Here is a 27,191-nt window from a genome sequence, read left to right on the forward strand (position 1 = left end):
CATCCTCTGGATACTTTCAACAGATGGTGGTAATTGACTTTAAATGCGCGCTTGTCCACAGAAAGGACAGAGTAAGGACAGAGATCCATGGAGCAATTTCATCATTACTTTCCATCCGGACTCAGCACCAGCGATAGGTAGGACTTTTTACAGGACTACAGCAGCTAGAGAAGAATGCTCTTTCCTTGATCAGACCACATCATTTTTTGAGTGTTATCAGGGGGTAAAGACTGTTCTAATAAACATCCCAAAAACGTTTGCTGAATAAAAGTATACCCAGTCCTAAGCAAATGGTTCTTATATGAAATAAAGTGAACTTTGCAGAGGGTGTTCTTTTTAATATACAAAATGTTCTTTTAGTAAATTTAAACATCCTCTGAAGTCAAATTGTTAAAAATGTTACACTCAATGTTAAATTCATAACATAAAGGGGTACATTTCGGCCCCAAGATTTGGGATTTCAAGGAAAACAGAGCGAGCAAAACAGGAAGATGATGATACTTTTACCAGTGATCTATCAAAGTAAAATGTACATGTTGCAGCACATACAGCAACAGTATGGTAGTTTGTTTTCATGTAGCAGTCTTCAACATAACATCCAGTGTCTCCTTAGAAATTGTGTCTGTCACAGCGGCTACGACAAGACACACAGACAGATTTCTCGGGCTTTGATAAATTCTAGAAATATTTCAGGAATTGTAAGTATTCACAATAAGATATATAACACAGGTGCAATTATTTTTTTAATCAAGTTATTTGAATGTAAGCACTCTAATACAATTCTACATATTATTCCTTTGAAGCTGAACATTTGAGACACTGATCAGTTCCTCAGTCCCTGCTGACTTCTGTTTTTCTTTTTCCTTAACCGATCATTTGCTTCTTCGTCCTTGAGACTCCAGTAAATGAAAGTGTCACAAGCCCTTTAATTAAAAAGAAAACACTGCCATTGGAATTAATCCAGGCAAGAATTACAACTGTATTGCAATAAAGCAACCAAGATAACTACAGGACAGAACATTGCCTGCCTCCCATCTGTGTTTAATTAATTCAAGGAATCAGTTCAGTGAGGTGATGGCAGTGTGGGATTTTGAAGCTTCCCTGGCAGCACTTTTTGTTCCTGTATCAGCCAAAACGAAAGAGTGTCAAAGCTACTGCTATCTTCTGTGTGGATGAGTGACGAATGTGACCTTTTATTTCTGTTGATTCATTTGTATGCTCACTTATATCTCAAGAGGAAAAATGCTTAATTACTAAGACTTCAGCACCCGCCTTTCACTCTTAGAATATATGAGAAGATAAAGAGACTGGAAAGTCATGGAGAATCTGGTTAGCCTTATCACCTCACTTTCTCAATTAGTGGGCTGTGCTGCCAGCCCTCTATACCATCCACTGGAGTGCAGTAAATTATAGCTCACTGACTGTGACATTCTCACTGGATACCAGTATGTTGATTGGTTAACTTCTGCCCTGTTGGATTTGTAGAAAGTTACGTGCTGTTATGCTCAAGTGGAAATATCTAGCAGCAACAAGAGGTTAGCCCAAGGTTGGAAGTCCAGATCAGCACTAAAGGCAGAGGGGGCAACATGATCAGCTCATGTAGTCGAGCGCGAGTCATAAAAGCTAAGTCGTACAGCAGCCTTGGGTTTCATTCCAGCCTGGGCCATCCCTTTTTCTGAATTTAGATGCTCTTTAGTGTGTGTTCCAGGTGTCTTGTGCATGTTTAGGCACATCTATGTGCAAAAATTCAAAATCCACGGAAAACCGTCGTCTCCTACCTCCTCCTGTTAGCAGCAGCAATAGCCACATGTAAAGCTCGGTCCCAAGCCCCCCTTGATGTGTCATCACAAACCCATGATTTATTTTATTTTAATTTAAATACTCTTCATTAATTCCTGAGGGAGAAACTCTATTTCGCACTCTGTTATTGTAGACGCATGCCTCTCACACACAGGCCTGAATCACACATGCACAAACAGGACCTGGGGACATGCGTTAATGGAGAGATTCAGAGTTCGCTGGCTGCCCCCACTGGAGGTGCCCCCTGAGCTGGTAAGTGTTTGGTTTTTTTGCTCAAGGGCACCTCAGCAGTGCTCAAGAAATTTGGATCAAATGCGGATCAAAACTTTCATATTTTGATCCGCATCAGGACTTGAATCAGCGAACCTCCAGTTCCCAACCCAAGTCCTTATGGACTGAGCCCAAGATGATGATGTCCCATGATGTCACTGATCCAAGCCCATTGGCTTGTTGTAGCAAGCACAAGCTCCCCTTGGACCTACTGTAGCATTCCCAGTACGGTAAAAGGAGCGGGACATATCTGAGACACACACACCAAAACAGAGTGTTCTGAGAGATCAGGTTCATACAGGGTCACAAACCTCCTTTGTTGCTTGATATATGTTGTATGGGAAAATGCTTAATCTTCAGTTGGTTTCAACATTTACCAACAATATTTGACAGACTTCAAAAACACAATGAGCACAGAGCTGCTGGTGGGATCGAATGATTCTGTTTGGGCTGATGAAAGCCTTTTCATTTTCAGGGTGTTGAATGTTTGGTGTAGAGGATGCAGCTTAAACTGAACCAAATTTCAATAATAATAACTACAGTATATTCCATATCATGGTTATGATGTGTCATCCACTCTTTTAGCTTTCTCCCCACCCTTTTTTCAGGACATTCTTGATGATATAGGATGCAATGTAAGTAACCTGCATATGAGTTGAATTACACAATAACTGTTAGTTTCCACAAGCACCGAGCGTATTGAGTTCTATCGTTGATGTGGCTGTGCTCCTTACATCAGCACACATCCTATACCCCATTGGGTCATTTTCTAAAATGTAAGTGCAGTGGAGCCCAACCATGAGCAGTTGGACTCATAAAGTGGAGAACTACAAGATCACACAAGAATAAAGTGAACATGTAAACAGCAGGTTACTATACCTTATAAGATTTTGTTGTTCTTTTGATGATATTTTGATCAGGATTACATTGTGTTGGATTTTATTTTATTGCATTCCTTGAACAATTTCCTTACAATCAGACATTTGAAAGCTTGTAACTTTAAATTATTATGGTTTAAGATTATGGTTTATTGGCATAAATTCCCCAAGAAAGTGAACGTTAACAAAGTGTAATCCTGGAAGAAAGAATATTATGAACAGGTTGAAGGTCATTCATGTGTGAACGTTCTGTCTTATAAACCAACATTAGTTGTAGTCTATCTGCAGAAAAGAAAACTTGGTCCTCAGCCAAGAATAGTCATTTTAATCTCTGAAAGCACTGAACAAAACAACAAGCTAGAATAGTTGCTTGAAGGCCCGGTACTTCAAACACCAGAGACAAAGGTGCATGTTAGTCAAATTAGTCAAACAAAGAAGGTTTGATTTCAAATCACCTCCAGCTCCATGATCTGTTACACAGGACTAAACACACAGACGGATATGTTGACAACCTTCTTTCCTTATGAACTGTTGAGTATATCACCTTCAGAGAACTTTGATCAAAATGTCTATAATGCCTTAATGCTCACTATTTTTATATTTAAATGTATTTGAGTAACTTTAAAGAACCAACAAAATAACACCATATTAAGGCTGCATCATCCTCTTCATGCATTCTGAATAATTACAGCTACATCCTTAAGCAAACAATAAGCAGTGTGATTGTTGCTGAACATTTTTGATCACATTATATTCACAACGCCGTTCAGCATGCATGAACATTGTGCTTAGTTAAAAGGTCTAAATAATAATCAAAGTGTATAAGCATATCAATAGTGGTGCATAGAGGCACCCAAAAAAGCAAGAAAATAAAGCTATGAGCTTAGAAGTTTCTCTGGGTGGTTGGGTGTCTGAAAAATGTTTACATCAACTTCAGACTTGTCAGGGATGCTTGGACTGTTGTTGAGAGGCAAGTCCGTGTCTCCTTTCTCATCAGGCTCCGTTGAGTCTGTTGTACTTTTGTATCTGATCCCAAAAAGACCGCAGATTTTCTTTAGCATCAGGTCGACAATCTCCTCCTCGTCTGAGGGCTGGGTAAGAAAGGAAATGTTGCAAAATCATTAGAAGATTCTCAGAAGATGTTATTGATTCAAAGAGTGAAAAGTACATCTCATATTGGTTCCTGCACAGTGAAGGGGACCCAGGAAGCCCACAGAGATAATAATCATAATAATAAAAATACACAACTATTTCCTTCACTACTGTGACAAGTGTACCGTGGCTTTTTGGAAAAACTACTCCATACTAAAATACGTTCTGGTTATGGATGATGCAATTAATGCTTTAAAAACGATTAAAAGCGGCTTTCGGACTCTTAAAATATTTTTCGATAGTGTTGTGACATAATTTGATTTGGACAAAACAGAATGATATGGAATAATCAGGTTAGACTCTGGAAAAACTTTTTTGAAGTGACCCTCCCATTAGTTTCTCTGTACTAAATATTTTGCTGTTGCAGTAGAGAGTTTTAAAAAGTTTGGATCCTTACAGGAAAAGGGTTACAGATGTGGCTCTTTGTGAAGATTGTTCAGAATCTGAGTATACAGTACATTATACACCTTGAAAAGGTGCCTAAAGTAATGATTTGTGATGAAGAATTACCTTGTGATACATTTGCTCGTGGTTGAATGCCACCAGGATGACTGAGATGAAAAGATTGAGCACGATATAGGACATGAACACAACACAGGAACCAATGAGTAATCCACCAAGCCAGGGGCTGCTGCTCAAGACCTGTAGAGGTGAATCAGCGAGACGTGCAAATTAGGGTAAGACAAAAATACATCTATGGGGAAAAGAAAAAGCCCTTTTCAGGCACTATGATATTGTTGAGAGATTCTGCATCAATGAATACCTCATATTCAAGCATTTTAGGAAATCTGTGAGGTTGAAGATCTCACCTCATTATAGTTGAAGATACCAATCTGCAAACTGATGATGGTCAGGAGAGAATCTCTTAAAGTTATGTAATGGCACAACTTCCAGCCATATATCACATTGCACTAGAAAGAGACAGTGAAATAGTTACTATTGGAAAAAAAAATGTTAATATACTTTATTCTTACATCACCATTTCAATGGTAAGCTTGTTAATAGACTTGAGCATGTATAGCACCCGTTTCCACCGAGTGGGTCAGTTCGGTTTGTCTCTGTACAGCGCATTTTGCAATGTTTCCATGACTAAAGCCTGGAAAGATTCCCAAATAACCGATCCGTAACGTCCTCATTTTTGGGACCTTTTCGTTGGGGTGCCAAAAATATCAATCCGGCCCTAAAAGGTGGAGCTGAACACGAAACGGGGCTTTTGAGAAGTCAGAAGACAAGGTCACACCTACACATTCACACCAATTTACAACCCAATAAGAGATTGAGAAGTAAAGTGACCATCAGAAGTAACTAATCCCAGTCATACATATTCACATACCAAAGCAGTTGGAGCAACCTTGGGTTAAGTGACTTGCCTCGGACACATCGGACATTAAACTGTACTGGGGGTTGAAACCTCGACCTGCCAGTTGAGAGACGACCAACTGTACCAACTAAGCCGCAGCTGCCCCATTTAGGCCGCAATGGATTATGTACAGCAAATTATACAATTTTAAATTGAATGATGAGACACACTCCCATCGCCATAAGTTTTTTTTTCTGAAATCATGTGGCTTGATACTCATTGGTTTTAGCTTAATGTATCGATAAGAAAGTAAACATAAACCTAGCATAGAGGAAGGTTTTGATTTTAATTGAAATGAGCAGTTCGCTGACATTTTTCAGAAGTATGTTGATATTTTATAAAGCCCTGGTTTCATTTAAAATATTCTTATCTCATTTGGCAGTGAGTTGTATTTACGCTTATGTAAAGAACTGTAAAACACTGTTTTCTTTTGAAAAACGAGAATGTCAAAGGGCAAGGTAAAGGGGCAAGATACTCACAGCAATTGAATACGCCAAGAGCATGATCAGAATGATTATCAGGAAACTAGAAATGTCACCCCAGGCCCTCTCCAGTGTGGCAGAGATCAGGTTCATCTTCGGATTCAGTCTGAGCAGATGCCACAGTTTAATGGTGGAGAGCAGGACCAGAAAGGCAATCAGATACTGGAGCACTGAGTCTGCTGTGGCGGTCTCATAAAAACTGGCGAATCTATAGACACAGGCAGATATCAGAGATAAAGAGAAAAGACTACCACAAGGAAACGTAAACTCAAATAATTCTAATGACTTCACAATGCAAGTTTAGTATAAACAAGACATAAAACAAGCTTTGGGCTTAAGGCTAACATGATGCGAGTGTGCCGCGAGTGCTTGAGTGCATTCTGACATTTTCATGCTAACACTTAACAGAAAGGACAGCTAGATCTTATGGGAATACCATTAACTTTTGCAAGCCTAGTCATGAGCATGAAAATAGAACAGTTGATGTGAGAATAAGCCAAATAAGACAAGTCAAGGGAACCATCATTCATACTCAAAGGATTTTGAAAGTGTGTAACAAGTTTCATGGCAATCATATTTCAATCTTAATTCAATTAACCTGAAAAATTAATAAGTAGGGAAATGAAAAGCCAGGAGAGCAATCCACGATTGATTAAAGATAAACTTCCAGGGACCATGACTGTCTCTGTGAAATTTTAATGTAATATATCTGATAGATATTTCCATCTGGAAGGAGAACGACTGAAGCTGACATCCTCAAAGCCATGGGGTATAATGGCATATGGAAAGCAACACAGAGGAAATGCACTATAGGCGTAAGAACACACAGGAAGCTTAGTATACTATGAGTTAGTCTCACTGGTCTTTGTGGTTTTGGTAGTATGCCACATCACGGTTTCCAAGCAGGGTCCTCTTGATATAAACTCCGAGGGCGCTCCAGCTCAGTAATATGATAGTCAACTCAACTATGTTCCACTTGCTCCTGAAGTAGGCCCATTTCTGCTGCTTCAGTAATTTTCCCTGTGCAGAAAAATTAAATTAGAGTAATTTCCGTGTGTTACTAAAGAGCCATTTAATATCAAGCCACAAAACTATGGCCATGCAAATGTAAAAAAACAAACTGCAATTCGTTATGGGTGCATTATAGGCAGGCTCAAAAAGCCTAGATACTGACTGTAACGTGACTGTAACTCCCAAGATGAAATGTCCATTTTAGCAGTTGAATGAACATGTCTAATGGCAAACATTATTTTGGTCTTAATAGCTCTCTTATTTATTCGTATACACTAAACAGTGGATGAATTATTCTGTAAGTCACTGTTCTAATTAATCCTGACAGTTATTCATACGTTGGCATAAACTGGGGGACAGCTTATTTGACTGACAGATGGGTGTGTTGTTGCTGTTTACCAGGAGGCTTAAGGTCTGCCTTCCCTACACATCTTTGCTTTTTGTTTGAAAGTAAGAGTTTGCATTTCTAATGGGGCAAATGCCATTGTTTGGCTACAAAGACACCAACTACGTTTCAGAAAATGGGTCATGCCACTGACTATGTCATATAGTCTATGATAACTGTGCATAACTATAGCATCGTAACATAAATTCTAAAAGGGAATAGTATAAGTACAAGGTAAATCTACCTAACCTTTACAGCTTTCAAAATAAGATCTCTTTTTATACAAGCAAAAGCCTTTTACGTTTAACAAAAACTACATGTACCATCAACAAATTCATGGAAGCATATATGCAAAGTACAAGACTTATGTTTGAAAAGGTAATGAACATTATCCTAGAGAACACAATTTACATTGTGTATTACAAGTCAGTTCAAGCTAAGTATTTTTGTTCCACACTTGGATTATTATGCATCAGATGTGGTTTAATTTGCATCACTGGACCTCATGAGACTGAGGGTTTGTAGCTTCCAGATGAATTTAACCAGTACACATATATTTTGTAAAATATCCTCTGTTACTGTGAGATAATGAAGTGCATCATGTATCGAGAAGCAGTCATTTCAGTTAACATACAACCTAAAGGTATACATGACAATTTGTATCACTGAACCACAAAAATAGTCTAAATGGGTTGTAAGGAAGGACACGCAATAAAACCTTACAGTCTCAATAATAACAGTTAATGGACATGAACTAAAAAGTCTAAAAAAACAAAAAGGTGAAAATCATTGATTGAGGTCTTGAGGAAAAGTGTTGGATCATGGTTTGTTAATGGAAGAAAAGCACAAATGGCATAAAAGATTCTGTTACATCATCAGAAAATATTGCAGAATTAAGATATTGTTATTCAAGCATCCAAATTACAGATAAATGTGGTATCTGTAATATAACAGATCACAGTGGATGAGAGTGAACAGCAGTAATTTCGCCAGTTTCCTCAGAACAAAAGTGACTTTGTGTGGCTGGAAGGGTCTGTAAAGTATACTGGACTGTTGAAATAAGCCTCAACAGGAAGCTGAGTATATAGAGTTTGCTTCTTCCAATGCCCTAAAGAGTTCTGGTGCTGATTGGTTAATTTTAGGTGCTTTGGGTGGTGGATTGGAGAAAGCATAGGTACCCTGACTATTCTGTGGCCATTCAGCCCAAATCCTTTCACCCATATAGAAAACACAATTTGGTCCTTGATAAAGTCGCTCATATTTTTTAACTGCTTCCAACACATGAAATTGCAGGACAAAATATCACCAACTGACAAGTGCCATTGAAAATAAGTGTGTATCTATGTTTGTATATTAGTCACTTTATAAATGAACAAACCTTAAATCTCCTATGAAGAGTTTAACTGGTTATGAAACTGACTGAAATTATCACTGATGCTTCTAAATAACCTAAAAAAGCTAATAACACCATCACAGAAAATACTTTCATATAACTAGTTATGTTATATGTATGCCAACATTGCCATAGGTTTCATAAGAGGCAAATAACAGCACAATGACAAAACAAGCCCTCTTGAATTTTTTCATGCCATGGGTTAATTGTGAGTAGCATGTTAGCCATTTAAATTAAGTTATGGATTTTTTTATTGGAAAACATTACTTCCTGGGACAAATACAGCAAAGACACAAGATGAACCACTCTGTCAAAAGGAGGCGCCAAAATCAACACAATCATATAGTACCTTACAGCAGCTTTATACTGTAGTTCTAAGGGCGTGATCACACGGGCATCCGTACCGTGCTGTACTTTAGCATAAATGCCCCACCTTCCCCCCTGCCAGCACAGCTGGCGATCACACTGAGCCTGGACTAACCATGCCTGAGCACAATTAATGACCTCTTTTACATAGCGTTGTAATTCAATCCATGCATGGCTTTATGTTACGATGGAGCGTGCTCAGTTTATAAACCACTCGAGAAAACACAGAGAGCATGACAGCGACTTTACTGACTTTGCAGCTTATTTTGAGTTACATTAATCAGATACAGCCATAAATAAACTAAAAAACGTTTTTAAAAAAGACACGTGGTTGAGTATGCATCCGCACATTGGAGAACATGACGCTCCTTATAGGCTTATGTTGAGTTTACAGTTAGTCAGGTACTGCCATAAAACCCTCTATTTTTCCATATTAAAGGCTGTTAGCCTTGTGCACCTGCTTGCTTGTGCATGAAGTGTACCATGCCGAAGCTCACCTCTCAGAAGTGTGCCAAAGCCAAGGTGTACCATGCCTGGGCACGACATGGAGCAATCACATTGGACAAACTTGCCTTTAGGGGTTAAGCGAGCTTAGGCACAGTATGGATTCCCCATGTGATTGCGCCCTGAAACAGCTTTTAGTTGTTTTTGGTGTAAAACAGTACTTTTAATAAGTATACTGATTCATGAGCCCTATCTCGTTGAAGAAAAAGAATCATTGCAATATACTATTATTTTCAAGAGGGGAAATTCAGTTTTACACCCTGTTATTGAGCATGTTACACACAAAGGCTGAAATATGCACACATGCACAAACAGGATCCATGCACAAATGGAGAGATATCAGAATAAGGGGACTGCCTTCTGAGCTGGTGGGGAGGTTCACTGCCTTGCTCAAGGGCACATCGGCATTGCTGTATTATGATTTTAAGTTTCAATTAGCAAACTCCCAGTACACTGAACACTGCTTGTCTCTTATCTGAGTTAAGATATGGCCACATATGCAATGAATTTTTTTGGCACTTTAACCAATTTCAGTTTGAATCACATTACCTGGAGAAACATATAATAGAGGATAAAAACCAAGTACAAGATCTCAGCAGCCATTACAAAGATGTGCAGGGCACCGGTTGATTGGTAAAGGCGCACACTCTGAAGCTCAGTGTGGAACTGAAATGCTCCTGAAAAAAACAACATAGACACATTGATAAAGACGTAATAGACACGGTGTTGTGTATTTTTGTAAAGTGCCATAATGTACTCGATGTACAGAGCTACATTTACTCTATGACAAAACTTTACTTGAATGTTAATTTAAGAGGGAACGCTCACCTACGGCTGTGGTCTCAAATAAGAGTGTGACAATACAGAAGAGGTTCACATTGGCGTTATAGATGGTGAACTCCACAAAAACTGCCCTTGTGTACATATCCAGCCATTTTTGTCTGAACAGACCTTCAAGGGTGCTGTAGAGGAAATACACATACAAGTTACATGTTTTCCCTATTATATCAGTATCGATTTTTTGACCAATATTTGTTTGACTCAAAAATAACTATCAAAATTAATCTTTGTAAGTGTAAATACATTCATTAATACATTCATTCGTTAAGATACAGACCTGCTGGCATTTTGAAAATCGGGGCCGAGCTCTGCTACAAAGCCTCCTCCCCTGTAGAGCTCTATTTTCCCCCAGAATGGATAAGACCTTAGCTGACCCTGGTTTTGGTATTGCCATGGACTGAGTGGGCTGTTAGAGATATTATCCCTAACCGAGTGGTTCCAGCCAGGGTCATATGAGCTCATGTCCTCCACCTCCCATGAATATGGAGCATTGCAGTCTCGAACAATCCCAACCACAGAGTCTGGTATCTGACAGGAGTTCTTCTGGACTCTTAATTGACGGAGGCGAGCGTTCCCCACCAATTTTGAGTTTCCATCTGTGACAAATCCTGAAACGAAGCATTTTACAGTGTTTTTTTCCCTCTCTAGTAGTGCTGATTGCTTGGGGTTGAGGTCTGTTTTTCACCTTTTGAGTGAAGCTTATGAACTAATATATCCCCCGCAACTAAGATATGTCCCCAGAACAAGCGTACAACAAATACAGGAAACATAACATCATTTATTTGCAGCTTGGAAACAAAAAACATTGGTTAAAAAGATTCTAACCACAAGGACAAACCAATACTTTGCTCTCATTTGGGTTACATTTCACCTGGATATACTCCAAAAAGGTTCTCTAGTAGAGATGTGTTGGCCCAAGTGAAGACTTCTCCAAGGTTCATACTGTCTGTGATCCCTCTGCTGAAGCTATGCCGGATGTGTCGGTTCAGGAAAAAAGCATTGGAATCCCTCTGTCCATGCGCCACCAGCAGCAACATCCACATATACCCCATGTAGACTGAATGAAATGGGCACACAATAGTTCTTAAAAAGTTAAAGCAAAGCAGAATTTTGGCTCAGGACCAGGAGTAAAATACCTGAGAAAATAGCTTAAGAAATAGAACTCAGGTTTCAGGTATATAGAGCAGAGCAAACTTTCTGATAAACCTATTCCCAGGCACACTTTTCCTTCAACTTTTCATGATCTTTTTTTGTGAATTTCGATCCTTGTTGTTGCTTAGTTGTGATTTTCTGTTTTATTTTGTAGTTTCCCGCCCCTTTTTGTCTATAGGGTGCGTTCAGATTGTGCCTCCTATCTACTCTCACTATCGACTTTACATTAACCCTGAGGAACACGTCGTGGGGTTAAACAAAGGTGTTAGGAGAAATCATAAAGGAACTAGGGAAAGGCTATTGCGTTGTTTTGACAATCCTACTGCTTTTCAATTTGGCAACGTAATAATGCAACAACGGCAGAGGTTAGTGATGTGTGTCTGCAGTTGTGAAGCTACAGTACAATTTTCAGAAAATGGACTACAAAAAGCTCCCATTTGAAAAGTCCCTTTTCCTTTTTCATCATCAAGGTTTTCTAGGCCTATTACAATTTTTCGTAATAATCAACATAATGACAGCAAAGCATCTCCTCTAAACATGATACAAGAATGTGTAATGTTTACCTTCTTCACACACACAAAATAAAAATGAAGATAGAAAAGGAATAGCCTACAAAGGCAGTGACAAATTATAAGTCAAATCAATCTATGAACCAAATGCAGATTTTCTTTACATTTCTCCTCCAACAGATTGTTAGTTTTCATGAACAGTCGGAAGAGGGACAATCCAAACGCACCCATAGTGTTTTTTCTTGACTCTGTGTGTTTTGATTACCCTCAATGTCCTGACCTGTGTCCTATTAGGCTCACCTGTGTTTGATGACCCTTGTCCATTCATTCTGTTTGGCTTTGTTCAGACTGCACCCAAATCTGATTTTTCCCAACATCTGATCAGAATCTTATCTAAGGCCTTGATCACATTACACCTTCAAAGCTGATTTTTAGCACATCCAGATTGTATTTGGTTTGATTTTTTTGCCAGTCTGAACACAAAAAGCCACATGAGATCTGATTTTTTCCAATCCTGATTCAAACAACATAGGGAGGTGGTTTCAAATCTGATTGATGTGAACAAGGCCTTTGTTTCGTCCCGTCTGTGTCAGTTCACTTACGTCCTATACCTGTTTCCAGTGTTTTACTTGTGGCTCATTGTTTCCCCTCAAGTTTATGGCAGCATGTTGAGTTTTGTTAAAATAAATTTGTTTTTATAAGCAATGCTGTCCACAACTATATTCTTGCCAAAACGTGACAGAATAATAAACAAGAATCACAAAGATGCAACTGAAAAGATAAAACAACTAAGCAATAATGAAGAACAAAAAACAAAACTAGAGTAAATCAAAGAATTGTGTTTGATCAGGGAGACAATAATCTTTCAACTTAAAACCTTTTGAAAACCTGCATTAGTGCTTACTCAAAATCTCCTTGATGAGGGCAAAGGCTTTTTGTTCCATAATCCTGTTTCTTTTCATCTTCTCAATGTCTGCAGGAGGAGGAGGCTCATAGAGACTCTCATCCCGTTGGACTGTTTGTTGATTCTTATCATTACCTGAGCAAAGAGATAGTTCATAAATTAAAAAAAAAGACAGAGACATGCAGTATTTTGAAAGAATTGTTCTTACCGTGATTTCTGTCATTTATTTCATATGCCACATTTTGAAAATCTTCTTCATCTATTTTCTTTATGAGAAGTGCAAAGAAGATCGCAAGACATACCACCTATGGGTAAAAAACCCCCAAACAAACCCATAAGAGTACAAGATATATACTTTGCATATACTCATAAAGTAGTAGGATCACTGAAAAGAAGTTTTAACCATCTAAAAACTATAAATGCCTTCTTTACAGTGTTGAAAATATTGATACAATATGCTCTGACCTTTAGTGGCTGAATGACCAGGACACTCTGAAAAAAGGAGACAGTCTGGGACACCAGCCAGCTCACTGAACGTTCCTTTCCAAATTTTAATCCATACAGCATGGTGAAATATCCCGCTACAACACTGGTTCCAATCACAAGCAGCCAGCCGATGAAAATAAACCACCAGGGTAGTCCTCCATGACAGCAAACCTTTTTCTTTTTCTGACTCTGCTCACTAGTAGTGCTGCTGTCTGCAGGGTTCAACCTGAACAGGAGACAAATAAAGGAAAAATGTTTGACTAAGGCCCTGTGTCCAGCGAGCGCTTTTTCTGAGCGCCAACGTCTATTTTCAATTGTTTTCATTGAGTAGAAAGCATTTGAAGAAGTAGTTGGCCGCCCGGAGAAAAAGTGCAGTGCCCAGCGTTTATTTCTGTTCACCAGTTTTGTGCGAACGCGCTTGAGTTGAAAACGTTCAACTTTCGGTGCTCTCGTCACCAGCGCTCTTTTTCAGATGTATGATATTCCCAGTATTTTTGACTCCTACAGATCGTGACCATGTCTGCTGGGGTAAAAACAAAGTCAACTAGAAAACATACAGTATAAAGCAATGTTCATACAGCAGCTGTTGTCAACAGACTGCTGTCATAAGGGACAGGACAGACATGCAGCGCTATTCTGGTCAGCGAACAAGTGCTACAGATTTGAGGCTGCAACCAGCAGCGGTTTAACTAAGCTATGGATAGCTCACCAACTTCCGACAATGTCAAACAGATGGCAAGCAATGACAAACATTCAGTCTATAGATATATCTGCCTTCAAGTGACTCAAAAGCAATTCCCCAAGAAAGCAATTTATTGGGGAATGTTACCTCAAAAACTTGATGACACAAGGTTGCCATTTGTGGGCCGGGACCATTGTGAACACAGTGGGTGCATTCGGATTGTCCCTCCTATCTACTTTCACTAACCACTTCTTCTTTTAGCACTTCCTATGCTAAAAGAAGTTGAGCCACCTTTCCTTAGCTTTTAGAGAATTCGAACAGCTCTTATCATGGCCGCCACTTAACTGCTTCCGGGGTTAAGGAAAAAATGCTAATGAAAGTAGATAGGGGGGACCATTTGAACGCACCCAGTGTCTTTCAGCATTTATTTTCCAACCTTGACAAAGTTTCCAAAGTTAATAAGACACTGGTTGATCTGCATGTACTAGCCCGTTATCTGCAGACTATTTATTTATTTGTACTTTCAAGAGTATGCCAGCTTCTTTCAAGCGACTTCACATTCTCTTGAAACAAACACCATGATGTCCATCCTTTTTGTCTCCCTTCATGTTTTCTTCTTCTATCATCACAGCAAGATAAAGCCATTACTAATGAGGGACTTTTGTACCTCTTCTGGGTGGGTTCATATAGCTCGACACCGCTGAATTTAAAGAGCTGATCTTCAAGAGAGCCCTTCATGCCCATGACTTGCTGGAGAGCCTGGTTGTAGCTGTTAGGGTTCGGGAAGGCAGATGGTCCCAGCAGAGTCAACTCTCTGTCAATGTGACACAGCTGCCTGTAGAGATACTGGCTTTTGTTGCTCTTCTTCTGAATCCCCTCCTCGGTTGACACAGGATGCATAATAGCATTGCCCTCTGAGAGAAAAACAAAATGTATTTGGCAGTTTTTAGGAGGGTTGATCCACTGAATCCATAATTCTACACTTAGTTAAGGAAACAAGCAAAACAAATATTTATCGTGGTTTATTCACAAAAGTTTGACTGCTTGATTTTTTTGTCCCAATGTTTTGGAGCATTTTTTTACTCAAGCAAACTTGTATTTGCATCATTGTATTTTAGCAACCCCATGTGTATCAGCCTTTCCCATTGACTTTGTCAACACGAAACCTCTAAAATTAGCTTGGTATTATAAGATAAGATTATCTTCATGGCCATTGTACAATTACAACAAAATGCTGTTAGCGCAGTCCAGTGCAACAGATGCCATGTCAAAGTATCAAAAAATAATGTACAAATATACAAACACTAACCAAATTTACAAATAACCAAAAGTACACTATAAACAAATTTACAAATGTGTTAGAGTATAAATATGGGTCAGTCTAAATAGACAGTAGCAGCTAAATATACACAGGTTGAAGGTAACGTGCTGAGTAATTAAATATACATTACATTGGAAGTGACAGCTTGGTTCAGTTTTAAGTATAGTGTGGTCATTATTTACTGATTAATAATGATTTGCTAAGCTCTGACATTAAAGGGTTCATTTTTTTTAAATACAGTTAATAACACACTTTTTTGTCACTTTAGATGCACTGTGGATATGCCTCTTCAATATCTCCCTATAGGCGCAGTGATCGGTTTGTTTCACTCCTAGACATATCCATCTCATGACATCAAGCGCTTCAATTTTTTACTGATCCTTTGATCCGTTTACATTTAGTTTTCGATCGATTACAAATTCCTTTGTGTAATCGCAACCCCCCGATCTACCAGATGGTCCTTTCTTTATTTCAAAATAAAAGGGTTGATTTCAAAGAGCAAGTAAACGTACTCTCAGCTTTCAGATATTTTTTTGACATACTTTTTGACAGCCCTGCTTTTGACCATTTATTGGAATAAAAACCTATCTTGGTTGTAATTCATAATTACATGTAAAAGGAAAAGAGTTTTTTCTTGGACACATTTTCTGTACAAATATGTTACTTCATTTAAGCAATACAGGTGAAATCATAAGATGAGTGGATTTATCAGAAATGTGGACAAAAGCCCCTCAGTGTAAAGTTCAAACTCTTTCACACTATAGAAGGAATTCTGACAGAAAAGAGCTTTTCTTTCCTTTAAAAGGTTATAATGCTTCAGCTGTCATGTTTGGTGTTTTCCATGTGCTGTGTGTGTTTGTGTTTCTCTGTCTGTCATTCCCTCGTGTCTCCCTTTCCCTCACTAATCACTCAATTAGGTTCAGCTGCGGTCACAGGTGTTCATCAATCATCATCATCATCCTCAGCCTATTTAAGATGGCTCCTTGCAGGAAGCCAGCGCCAGATTATTGTCTCATCTCCATGGTTTGTTCTCTAGCGTTTGCTCTTGCTCCTCGTACATTCTGGATATTTGTATTTACTCGTGTTTGTTAACCTCTCGTGTTTTCTCATTTCCCATAGTTCCCGTTCCCGTCCTTCCTGCGCCTCCGTCTACCCCTGTTCGTCTCGTGTGTCTGATCTGGCTCATCATCACGCGTGTTTTAGGTCTAGGGTTGTTAGGTTGCACTAGAGTCACTTTGATTATTGTATTGCACATTTATTTCACCCCGTGTCACGTCTTAATAAATTGTTACTTGTTAAACGTCTTTTTGTCTCTGAGTCGTGCGCTTGGTTCCAAAGATTATCTGAAGCGTAACATCAGCTGTCTAAAACATCAACCTCACCCCACACTTTCAGAGCAATTAACCTTATCAAGACATAGTAATATATTATTATATTCCTCTTATTCCTATTCTTGACAGAGCTTACATACCTTTTGACTGAGGCTGGACGAGGTTGTTCATGTTCAGATTTTTGGACTGGATGTTGTCACTGGTTTTATTGTTCTGTTTGATGAAGTCGTCCACCACAGAAAGCACAGCATTTAAATCAACTTCTTGCCCAGGCCCAAACTCGAGCTTGTTGCATGGCATATTGCTTTTTACCGTCTTAGACAGTGAAAGTGCAATGCTTGTAACGTCCTGAGAAGAAAAGGGTTAAATATGAAATATCTTTTTTTTTCTTTTTGCAACATAACATGTACAATATTGAGCGGACATTCTCACAAAGTGTTTACATTTAAGATAAGCAACAGAGGTTAGAGTGAATTAAAACATTTAACTCCTTTGACCATTTAAATTAATGGTAGTTGGTTCAAAGCCAATGACTCAGAAAATACTTTATAACACAAGTGTCTGTGGCAAAAACCTCCCAGTAATAGAAACTTGTTTTCAAATACTTGACCACAAGCAGACTATAAGGTCAGCTGACTTTAGTTGGCAAAAGTGAATTTAAATGATGAAAAATATGTTGATGGAAACCACATACACAGGAAACCTTTCATCCTGTTAATTTTGGAACAAATTATGAATTAAAAAACAGGACTAGCTTCAATTCATTCAAAACAACTATACATTTAAAGGTTAAATATTGTGTAAAATCTACTACACCTTGGATTTCTAACACTGTTGTATGTCCCTAGACAGTCTACAAACCCCTTAATTTTGAAAAAAGTCCATCCTCTCCATCTTCTGCCTGCTCCAATTTTCAGAAAATGTGTGCTCAAACAAGCCATTTAAAGATTTTCCCTTCATGACATCACAAAGGGAAGTAACCTGTCCCCCAGATGACCCTCCAACAGCTAGGTTTTTGTTCTGCCCTCTCACTCCCCTCATTCTCACAGAAAATAATCAGGGATAGTGCAAGAAAGCTCAAGCCACATACCCTCTTATAAAGGAGTGTGGTCAGACACAGCTAATTTGCATTTAAAGCCACAGATACAGAAACAGCCTGTTCTGAGCGGGGCTGAAATTGACAGATTTATAGGCATGCTCAAATACAGGATCAGAGTGGATTCATAACAAGAGACTTCACAGACATGTTTCAGGGAGCTCTGAAACTTCTGTTAAGCGGTGTTGTTTTTCCTTGCACTACTTTAAGTGTTTTTTTAAACGTTGAATATTAGGAGAGCCACTTGACAAGCCCCTCTGCGTTTCTATGGCTTCACCGTCACATTTATTTCTAAAATTAGATTAGATTTTTTACAATATAATCATTATGTCCTGCTTGTTATGTTCTTTAATGTTTTTTTTCTCTCTTGTGTGCCACATCCATGTTAAAGCTTAATAAAAAAAGATTATTTGAAAAATACATTTCTCAGATGAACAGACATTCTGAATATGAGTTGTGTTGAACATGTGTCATAGTGCCTTTACAATTTCTCTCAAAATGCTACATAGCTCATAAAAGATGTGAAGTACTTACCTTGATCACAGTGTCTAAAGTGGCATTCACATTGGTGGGGACATTCTGTGAGAAAGAAAGCTGTGGTTTTACAGCTTTACGCTTGCAGCAAGATGTGTCCCGAGGACGTGTGCTTCTGAAGATACTGACAATAAGGATATTCACTGGAAACATGATGAGGGAACTCTGAACTCCAATCATGAATTGTTGCCAAGTGAACTCAAAATGCCCTTGAAAAAGACAGAAGATTGTACAGGATGTGAACATAAACTTTCAAAGATCCGGAACAAACTTTTTTTCTTTGATAGTAAGCTCTCAGGTCCTTAAATGCATTTCCAGGAAGAAGGGTCTGTGATTTGAATAGCTATTTCTCTTTGTCTTGTTTTTGAACTCTGGGAAACAACTGGATGTAATGAAGAGATTTTCTTATTAGTTTTTGTGACACATGAATGCACACAGATAGAAAGCAAAGAAATAACATGCATGAGATAGCGAGAGCGTAAATTGGGGATTCTGTGGATTACAATTAAGCCTTATAACCACAACCATCAAAACTGAATAGTGTTTGTTTAGGCTATATAGGTTGTGCAATAGTGTCATAGTGTTCACGTGTTTTTATAGTTCTTACCTTTTTTATCTTTTCTCTTAGGCCATGTTTATGTAGATATTGTGCAATATGGAAAATGTGCAGTATGTTTACATGTTTTTTGCATTGCTATATGCTCTTTTTGCTGTTTACACGTGCATTGTGTTTGTCTTTATTGTTCTTATTGATTGATTCTACTTTGGAGGCAGCTGAATGTTTGCAGCCCTTTCAGTCCAAGAAACATATCCCCAAGGGGTCAATAAAGTGGATCCTATGGTACCTCACACAGTCATAATTTTAAAGCCTCGTGCCTACGTTTGTTTAAATAGAAAATGAACTTGTGCTTCTTGTTAGCGCCCAGGGCTGTTCCATAGTGGGGTGTGGTGAGGCGTAAAGCTTTTGTGTTCCTACATCTTCAGGATACAGATAACAACTGTGCTGTAGACCTGAACTGAGATCAATTTACTTGTTCTAAATGGAACTATTTTTTACCCAGGTCCAATGTCTGCTCGCTGGGATCTGTAGGGACACCATAAAACATGAGGCTGGTCAGCATGGTACAGAGCAGCAGGGAAAAACAGCAAGAAACTCTCTGAACACAAGTGAAAGTGCTGCTTGGTGGTCGACTGATCACAGAGTACCAGAGGTGACCATCACTGAAGTCCTTTGCTGTCTTCATGAAGAACAAATTACTGTAGAAAAAAGGGACAACAGAATAGCACTGTGGGAAAAGTATCATTAATCACCTATATAATAATATGCAATTTTTTTTAAATTCTATCAGTTATTTTTATTTCTTCTAAAACTCAATGTAACCTTTGGCTGATTCTTGAGTGCAAGATTGCTCAGCCAGTCACCACATAGTGATGAAACAAAAACTGCCTGAAAGGTTACTTAACTACTGCAGTTTTTCTTGTCATTAGCAGTTATGAGTTTTAAAGATGAAGTTGAAACACAGAAAAATATTAAGGTAGCCTAGGCAAGAGTTGTTGGTTGTACATGCCGCTTCAAAACACCTTCATTTTTCAAAGTTTCAATTTAACCTCTGCACACTTGAATGTGTTGGTTTTGATTTTTTTTCTTCTTTTTTAACTATGCTCGTCTGTGAATAAAAGTGGAACATCAATTGAAATACACATCCTGCCTGCCAGTTTTTGGTACATCACCTATTTTAAAAATTGAGCAGGAAGTTAAGGTAAAATCCAAACCAGCTATTGCATTTCATTTGCATTTAATCTGGGCCTTTATCATGCAAATTCTGATGAAAAGAAACAGTCTTTTTGCTACCAGGTTGCCTCAATATACATTTTTCATGACCTTACCTGAAAGTTTTCAGTTCCATCTCGGAGGCAACAGGGAAAACTTTATCCAGGAAACAATCTCCCATGTCGATGGCAAGCCAGGAGTTACAAAGAAAATGCCACTTCTGTTCAGACTGTAAATCCTGAACCATGATATTACCGACATACCTGACAGACAAAGTCATGACGTGATCAAAACAAAATGTATTACATAGAAAGTAACTAATCTAACTTTTGCCTAAAATAACTATTGAAAATAACAGCAAGTTATTTTCTGCAATTTCACTATAATCATGAGTGACGACATGTTGTGCTCATATTGTAATAAATGATCACAGTGTCGTAGGTCCTGTTATAGCAAAATAAACAAGGAATCTTTGGGTGTTGAGATTTTGTCGACCACTGTGGGACAATTTTGTGTCTCTGCTGATTTTTTCGCTGTATATTAAAACAAACAAAAAGTAAACGTCTTTATATTAAAGGTGTTCAGTATCTTTGCTCGTGATTAGGAAAAAGCTACTGACTCTGTCTATCTTCAAAAGTCAACATGAAAATCATTGGACACAATTAGAAAAGGTTGCTTAAGCAGCATGGTGTAAATAATCTTTTCTGACACCCGACCTGGAGTAGGAGTAACAGGGATATGAAAAGGTTCCATCAGTATTAATTCTTGTTTGCTTCATTGCCAGTTTAAAATACCCTAACAAGAGCTTTAACCTACCAAGCAGGATGACTCCCTGAGTTGTTGTGCCACAGTCTGATGCTTTGCAGGTCTCCGAGAGAAAAGGGAGTAGTGAGCAGAAACATATCCACTGCCCCCCTCTCAAACACACATTTCTTTGGGTCGGTCAAATGATGTGGTTCACTGATTCCCTCTGCACCAACAAGAGTTATTGCCACCTAGAACAGTTCACGTCTGTCATTAAAATAGGAAGAATCTGTTCTTGAAGGATAAAGTAAGATTGTAAATGGACTTGAGCTTGTATATAGTACCCATTCATACACACTCATACACTGATGGCAGAGGCTGGGATGTAAAGTGGTATCAGTATTAGCTAATTCCATTCAGTTATACACATAAGTACGCTGCCGATCAAACAGCAGAAGCAACTTCAGGGTAAGTGTCTAGCCCAGAGATCATCGGACATGTGAATGCAGTAGTTGACGAGTCAACCCCCAAACTTTTGTTTCAGCGACAACAAACACTACCACTGAGCCACAACCACCTCTACCCCTCCAAGAGTGTGAGTAAGGAATGAGTAGTGTGTGTCAACAAAGAGAGAGACATAGATTTAGACTTTTACTAAAAATAGAAAATCAGTATTGTGAAGGTCACAATTGGCTGTTCACCTACATCTGAAGCAGAAATGGCAGAATTGCTGAATTATTTCATTCATGAAATGTCATGTCTTTTAATCATGCCTGATTAAAGGCACTTTGTGTGATGGTCCTTAAAAGGGGCAGTTATACTCAATTTTTAAAATGCCAATAATTGAAATTTTCTAAACAGTTAATCAACAATGTTTGTTATACCACCTCAGACAGACAAGTCGATGGACACTTAAACAAATACAGTCACTATCAATGTAGGCCGAGAATATCATTTGGCAAGAAGAAGAAAAAAGGTATTCAGGAACTTCAGGCAAACCAAGAACACTTGACATTGCACTTCAACTGATTTGCTCATTCATATAAGGGTTATTCCTGCAGATCTCTCAATCACAGCGTGACATATTTCAAACACTGTTGACAATTTCTTTTGTTTTGGAGATTGCACAGTGGAGAGAGCCATAAATCAAGAGAGAGCGATGGAAATGACATGCGGAAAAAGGAGCTACAGGCTGGATTTGGACTTGGACAGCCTGCTTAGGGGGCTATGACCTCTGTATATGGGTTGAACACACATTAATAACCACGTGACCATCACTGTTGACTCATGTATGTAAATTCATTTACCTGAGAGGAAGTAGATGCTCCTCTGCGATACCCAGTGCTCACATTCAGCAGGTAGCAGTACTCGTCCATCGGATCATTGTCCTCCAGAACTGTCACAGTCACCTGCAGAAAATCAAACAGTATAAAGCACTTTAAGAATATTGAGTAATTGTTTAATGTCAGAATAAACTTGATTGTAAGAGATCAAGCACACCTTCAACGTGTCTTTAACATCTTTTCGTCGTGCCCATACAACAGCCAATAAATATGCCACAAAGAGCGCCCCAACGAAACAGACAACCACAGGATTCTCTGCAAAAGTCGCAAACAGCTCCGCAGTGCGTGACGGGTCCACAAGGTTCGGTGTGACGAAAAAAGAGCTCCCAAAGAAGGTGAGGTGGTTGCAGAGGCACTGGGTGACTAAATGCGTGCTATTAACACCTACCTTTGAAAACAACAACAAAACCTGTTAGCTCTGGCAACATATGACTGGCTAATTGACTTAATTGATGCACTTACCCTACATCCAAAATTGCTCCAATCCAATGTTGACTCGTCCCAAAATTTGCATGAGCTAGTGATGGGTGTAATGTATAAACTGGCATCAATTGATTTTATACCTGGACCTACAATGGGTCTCACAATAAGGTAATGCTCTCCGGTGTTTCCTTTTAAAGTCAATGGGTCAAGAAGCCAAGTGTATTTCTCCTCTGTAGAAAACACACACAAAAGTACTCTTAAATGTTTTTTAAAAATAAACATACCATGGTCACAACTATGAGATTTATTACCAAGTGTTGTTCCTTGTAGAGGCATCTCTGTCATTGCGACATGATTAGTTTCAGTAGGGTAGTCTTTATAACCAAGGAGAACTTTGAAGGGCAAATGATCTTCTGAAGGCACCATCTTTAAAAAGTGCAACAACATAAAGATGTTTCAGCCGATTTCTTTGTCCATACCACATCCACTGGTAACATATTGCTAATTTTTTCTCTTCGGGTGTATTCACACTTGGAAAGTCCTTCAGTTCACTTTCTTTGGTTCTGGCCAAATACAATGTTTCTTTTTTGGTTTGGTGCAGGCTTTTTTCACATTGCACTTTTCGCAAGAGGCCCAGAATTCATAAAAAAATACATGTGTGCAAAGATCGTTCAATCATTGGATAAAAAGGATTGGGGCGGGGTAAAGCGGTAATGGCAAAATGAAAGTAAACAATCATGGAGAACTTGCTGTACTCACTGTCCTGGTTTTGAACATTTTAGCAACAATTTCATCCATTTAGTACAAGTACGAAAATATTTCATTCTGTGAAAAATGTAGACTTATGTGTGGGCAATCAACCAGTGTTATGATGAATGTGGCCGACGTCATCCACCGTGTTTCAAGCGAAATAACAAAGTAGGTGTGAATACACTCTTAAACATTGGCTGCCAAAAGTCTACAATAGCAATTTCAGCTAAAAACAAAAAAACATAAAACAAAACAGTCACTTTTAGAGAGGAAGCCATGAAATGTGATACTGTAACATGACACTTCCAAAGTTGTGATGTCTGTTTATGATTTGTTTTTCATCCTAACATTTGCCTAGAAATCCTCACACATCATGTGTCATGCTTGACTAACAGTGAACAATTGTATGCATTGTTTTTATTAAGCTTTACCCGGTCACCGCTCAGACCCGTGCTTACCTTTGGGAATCACTGGTTTAAAAAGAGCACAATGCTGATTGTATTCTAGTTGTTTTGGCCCTGTACTTTCTTAATATAGCTGCTTAAAAATACTAAGACTGAAAACCAAACCACTTAATTGGCAAACATAATTAGTAATAGTTACTGTCAGTGTTTCTTATTTGTAAGTATCTTTATTGTTAAGGTAAAGTACAGGTAAGTTTTGTAAGTGATCAGAACTTGGCCTTGTGCTGCTAATTGATTAAACATCTCACTGGACCTTTAACACCAGCGTGTTGTTGGCTGAAGGAACATTTATGACCGTTGTGCTGTAGTTCCCAAGATCCAAAACAGACGTGTTCACCTGCTCTCCAGCAGGTCTTGGCAAAAAAATCTGTAACAAAGACTGGAAAAAAAACAAGCAAATATAAGTTTACTGTCTGTGTAGGTTCTCGGTCAGCCAGGTCATGGTCAATTACAAGCCTGATCTAAAGGCAAGCGTGCTTGGAATAAATATATAATGTTCTTATTCAGTGCAATAGATTGTAAGCTAATAAAACATTTCAATAGAAAGATAGCATGTTAACTCTTTTTCAAGCTCACTTTCAATGTTGTGCTCATATTAAGTCTCCTTAAGTAATACATTAAGCTTTTTCTGTCGTAAATCCTTGAGATATTAGATGAGGTTTACATGACTAAGGTGTTAGGTATTTCACCGTCATTTAATTTCTGTGCAGACTACGTCGTGTTCCCGAAAGGATTGTATTCTTTTCTATTCGACGAGTCACATTCAGGATAAAAGTTGAGAAATGAAAACAGACAAGTGCAGTTGAAATTGCTAATTTGTCCTTCCCTAATCAATATGGACAACACTATAGGAATAATTACAACTTTTGTTCTAAATCTTTTTGTGAAACAATAATAATTCAAAAAATGTCACAGCTGACATGATTAAATTGAAAATTGTCCAAGAGGGTGTATTAGACTCTATTGTACACTGTGGCTTTCTAAGCAAAATGGCGGTGCCCTGCCCAGCTGTGGCCGCAGAGGCATGATAACAACAGAAATGTATTGGCAAATAGCACAACAGTTTAGTTAAAACTGTCAGTTGTGAAATAACCCCAGCCAGTTCTGATAATTTCACAGTGAACCTGCAGTGTAGTTACTCTAAAGTAGTATAAGACCGCTAGGCTAGGTACAATAAAGTACCTTGAACCTTGAACCTAACACTGTTTCGGTTGGATAGGAGCAGTTCTCTCACTGGTAAGTCTAAAGGTGGCCGTGTTTGCATATACACACAACTGGTGCAACAATGGTGCGATATTCATATGTCCTGATGTAGACTATAAAATGCAAGCCGTTGTATTTACCCCAGCAATTCACTGTTATGATCTTTACAGCAGTGTGCATTCCTCCCAGTGCAAACACAAGAGAAGCCCTGAATGTTTTATACTGCTCCATCAGTGAAATGCAATTTTAACATCCAGTGGGAGTTTTCATCGTGGTAGGGGACTTCAATCAAGCTGTGTTTCCTCATTTCATGGATTTTGCAATCACAGGTGGAAGCACGCTGGACCTGGCCTACAGTAACAACAAACAGGCGTTCAAAGCTGCACCCCACCCCCACCTTGGTTCCTCAGACCAGCTCTCTGTGATGTTAATTCCTGCATACAAGCCCCTGCTGATCAGGAAAAAAATCCACAGTGAAGCGGGTGAGTGTCTGGCCTGAGGGAGCAATGGAAGCGTTCCAGTATTGCTTTGAATTCATGGACTGGGACATGTTCAAGGTGACTACTACGGCCAATAATCACGTGTGTGGAGTAGTATGCCGAGTCTGTGTCCACATAAGTTCAGAAGTGCATGGAAGATGATAGTGTGATCAAGAATATCTCTACACGGGCCAATGAGAAACCCTTGGTTGACCAGTGAGGTACGTGCAATAATAAAAGCTCGAAACAACGCTTTTAAATATGGCGACATGGTGGCACTAAAAACAGTCAGAGCCAAAATTAACCATGCCATTACGGATGCAAAGCATTCTCACAGTCAGAAAGTGCAGGACTTTTTCAGGGACCCCACGAACACCCAACGACTGTGGCAGGGCATACATGTCATCACAGACAAAAAGCTACTCCTTCCCCCTGTGACAACAACATCAACTTTCTCAACGACCTCAACAACTACTTTGCAAGGTTTGAGGCACTCAACACCACTTCAGCGAAGAAATCCATTCCTCGCTCTGAAGAGCAGCCACTCAGCTTGGATACAGCTGATGTGGGAGAACCCAGAGGTGAGTAAACACTCGGAAAGCAGCAGCACCTGACGACATACTGGAATGGGTGCTTAAGTAATGTGCTGACCAGCTGGCTGGGGTTCTCACAGACATCTTCAACACCTTGCTGATCCAGGATGTGGTACCATCATGTTTAAAGACAGCTCCAATCATACCAGTGCCTGAAAAATCCACAATCTCCTCCCTCAATGATTTCCGCCCAGTCGCACTCACCCCCATCATGATGAAGTGCTCTGAGAGGCTGGTAAAGGAACACGCTGTCTCCAGACTTCCCCCCACATTTGAGCCGTAACAGTTTGCTTACCGCCCTAACCGCTTCACAGAGGACACCATCTCCTCTGCACTCCACCTGAGCTTACGACATGGAACTGGAAGGGCACACATGGGGATGTTGTTTCTGGACTCGGCATTCAATACAATCATTCCGCAGCATCTCATGAGCAAACTGGCCCCTCTTGGATTTAACAACCACCTATGTAACTGTCTGCTTGACTTCAGCGCAGACAGACCCACGTCTGTAAGAGTGGTCGACAACAGATCCAGTGTCAACTCCCTGAGCACCAGCTTCACTCAGGGCTGCATCCTGAGTCCGCTGCTGTTCACACAGATGACCCATGACTGCTGCGCCAGGTCCACCACTAACCACATTGTGAAGTTCGTGGATGACACAACAGTAGTGGGCCTCATCTGTGACAACAACGACATGGACTACAGAAAGGTGGTGAAACATCTGGTTGACTGGTGCAGAACCAACAACCTGGTCCTAAACGTTGACAAAACTGAGGAGATCATCATCGAATTCAGGAGGCGCCAGCCCAGCCACACTCCACTCCTCATCAACGGCACAGCAGTAAGCAGAACAAAGTTCCTGGGGGTGCCGATAACAGACACGCTGACCTGGTCCCTTCACACCTGAGCCCTTGTAAAAAGACCTCACCAGCCCATGCACTTTTTGCATTGGATGAAAAGCACAC

At 39.3% G+C, this 27,191-nt stretch overlaps 1 protein-coding gene across 1 annotated transcript in view; it reads right to left on the minus strand.

Moving 5' to 3' along the window:
• Positions 1-3,052: 3,052 nt before the first annotated feature.
• The window catches only part of LOC306832957 (polycystin-1-like protein 2), a gene marked incomplete at its 5' end in the record, with an annotated part of 46,728 nt that continues 22,589 nt past the window's right edge, over positions 3,053-27,191 (minus strand). The window contains 23 exons of the mRNA XM_079357979.1: positions 3,053-4,039; positions 4,611-4,742; positions 4,910-5,011; positions 5,940-6,150; positions 6,802-6,962; positions 10,151-10,278; positions 10,430-10,563; positions 10,719-11,049; positions 11,313-11,498; positions 13,007-13,141; positions 13,215-13,311; positions 13,472-13,718; positions 14,842-15,088; positions 16,967-17,174; positions 18,457-18,665; positions 19,514-19,713; positions 20,344-20,490; positions 21,044-21,222; positions 22,279-22,380; positions 22,472-22,698; positions 22,773-22,967; positions 23,049-23,163; positions 24,205-24,318. Of these exons, the coding sequence (XP_079214105.1) occupies positions 3,824-4,039; positions 4,611-4,742; positions 4,910-5,011; positions 5,940-6,150; positions 6,802-6,962; positions 10,151-10,278; positions 10,430-10,563; positions 10,719-11,049; positions 11,313-11,498; positions 13,007-13,141; positions 13,215-13,311; positions 13,472-13,718; positions 14,842-15,088; positions 16,967-17,174; positions 18,457-18,665; positions 19,514-19,713; positions 20,344-20,490; positions 21,044-21,222; positions 22,279-22,380; positions 22,472-22,698; positions 22,773-22,967; positions 23,049-23,163; positions 24,205-24,318 (4,023 nt within the window). The 3' untranslated portion in view covers positions 3,053-3,823. The remainder of the gene's footprint in view (positions 4,040-4,610; positions 4,743-4,909; positions 5,012-5,939; positions 6,151-6,801; positions 6,963-10,150; positions 10,279-10,429; positions 10,564-10,718; positions 11,050-11,312; positions 11,499-13,006; positions 13,142-13,214; positions 13,312-13,471; positions 13,719-14,841; positions 15,089-16,966; positions 17,175-18,456; positions 18,666-19,513; positions 19,714-20,343; positions 20,491-21,043; positions 21,223-22,278; positions 22,381-22,471; positions 22,699-22,772; positions 22,968-23,048; positions 23,164-24,204; positions 24,319-27,191) is intronic.

This window comes from Symphodus melops (assembly GCF_947650265.1).
Source record: "Symphodus melops genome assembly, chromosome: 12".
NCBI classification, from domain to species: domain Eukaryota; kingdom Metazoa; phylum Chordata; class Actinopteri; order Labriformes; family Labridae; genus Symphodus; species Symphodus melops.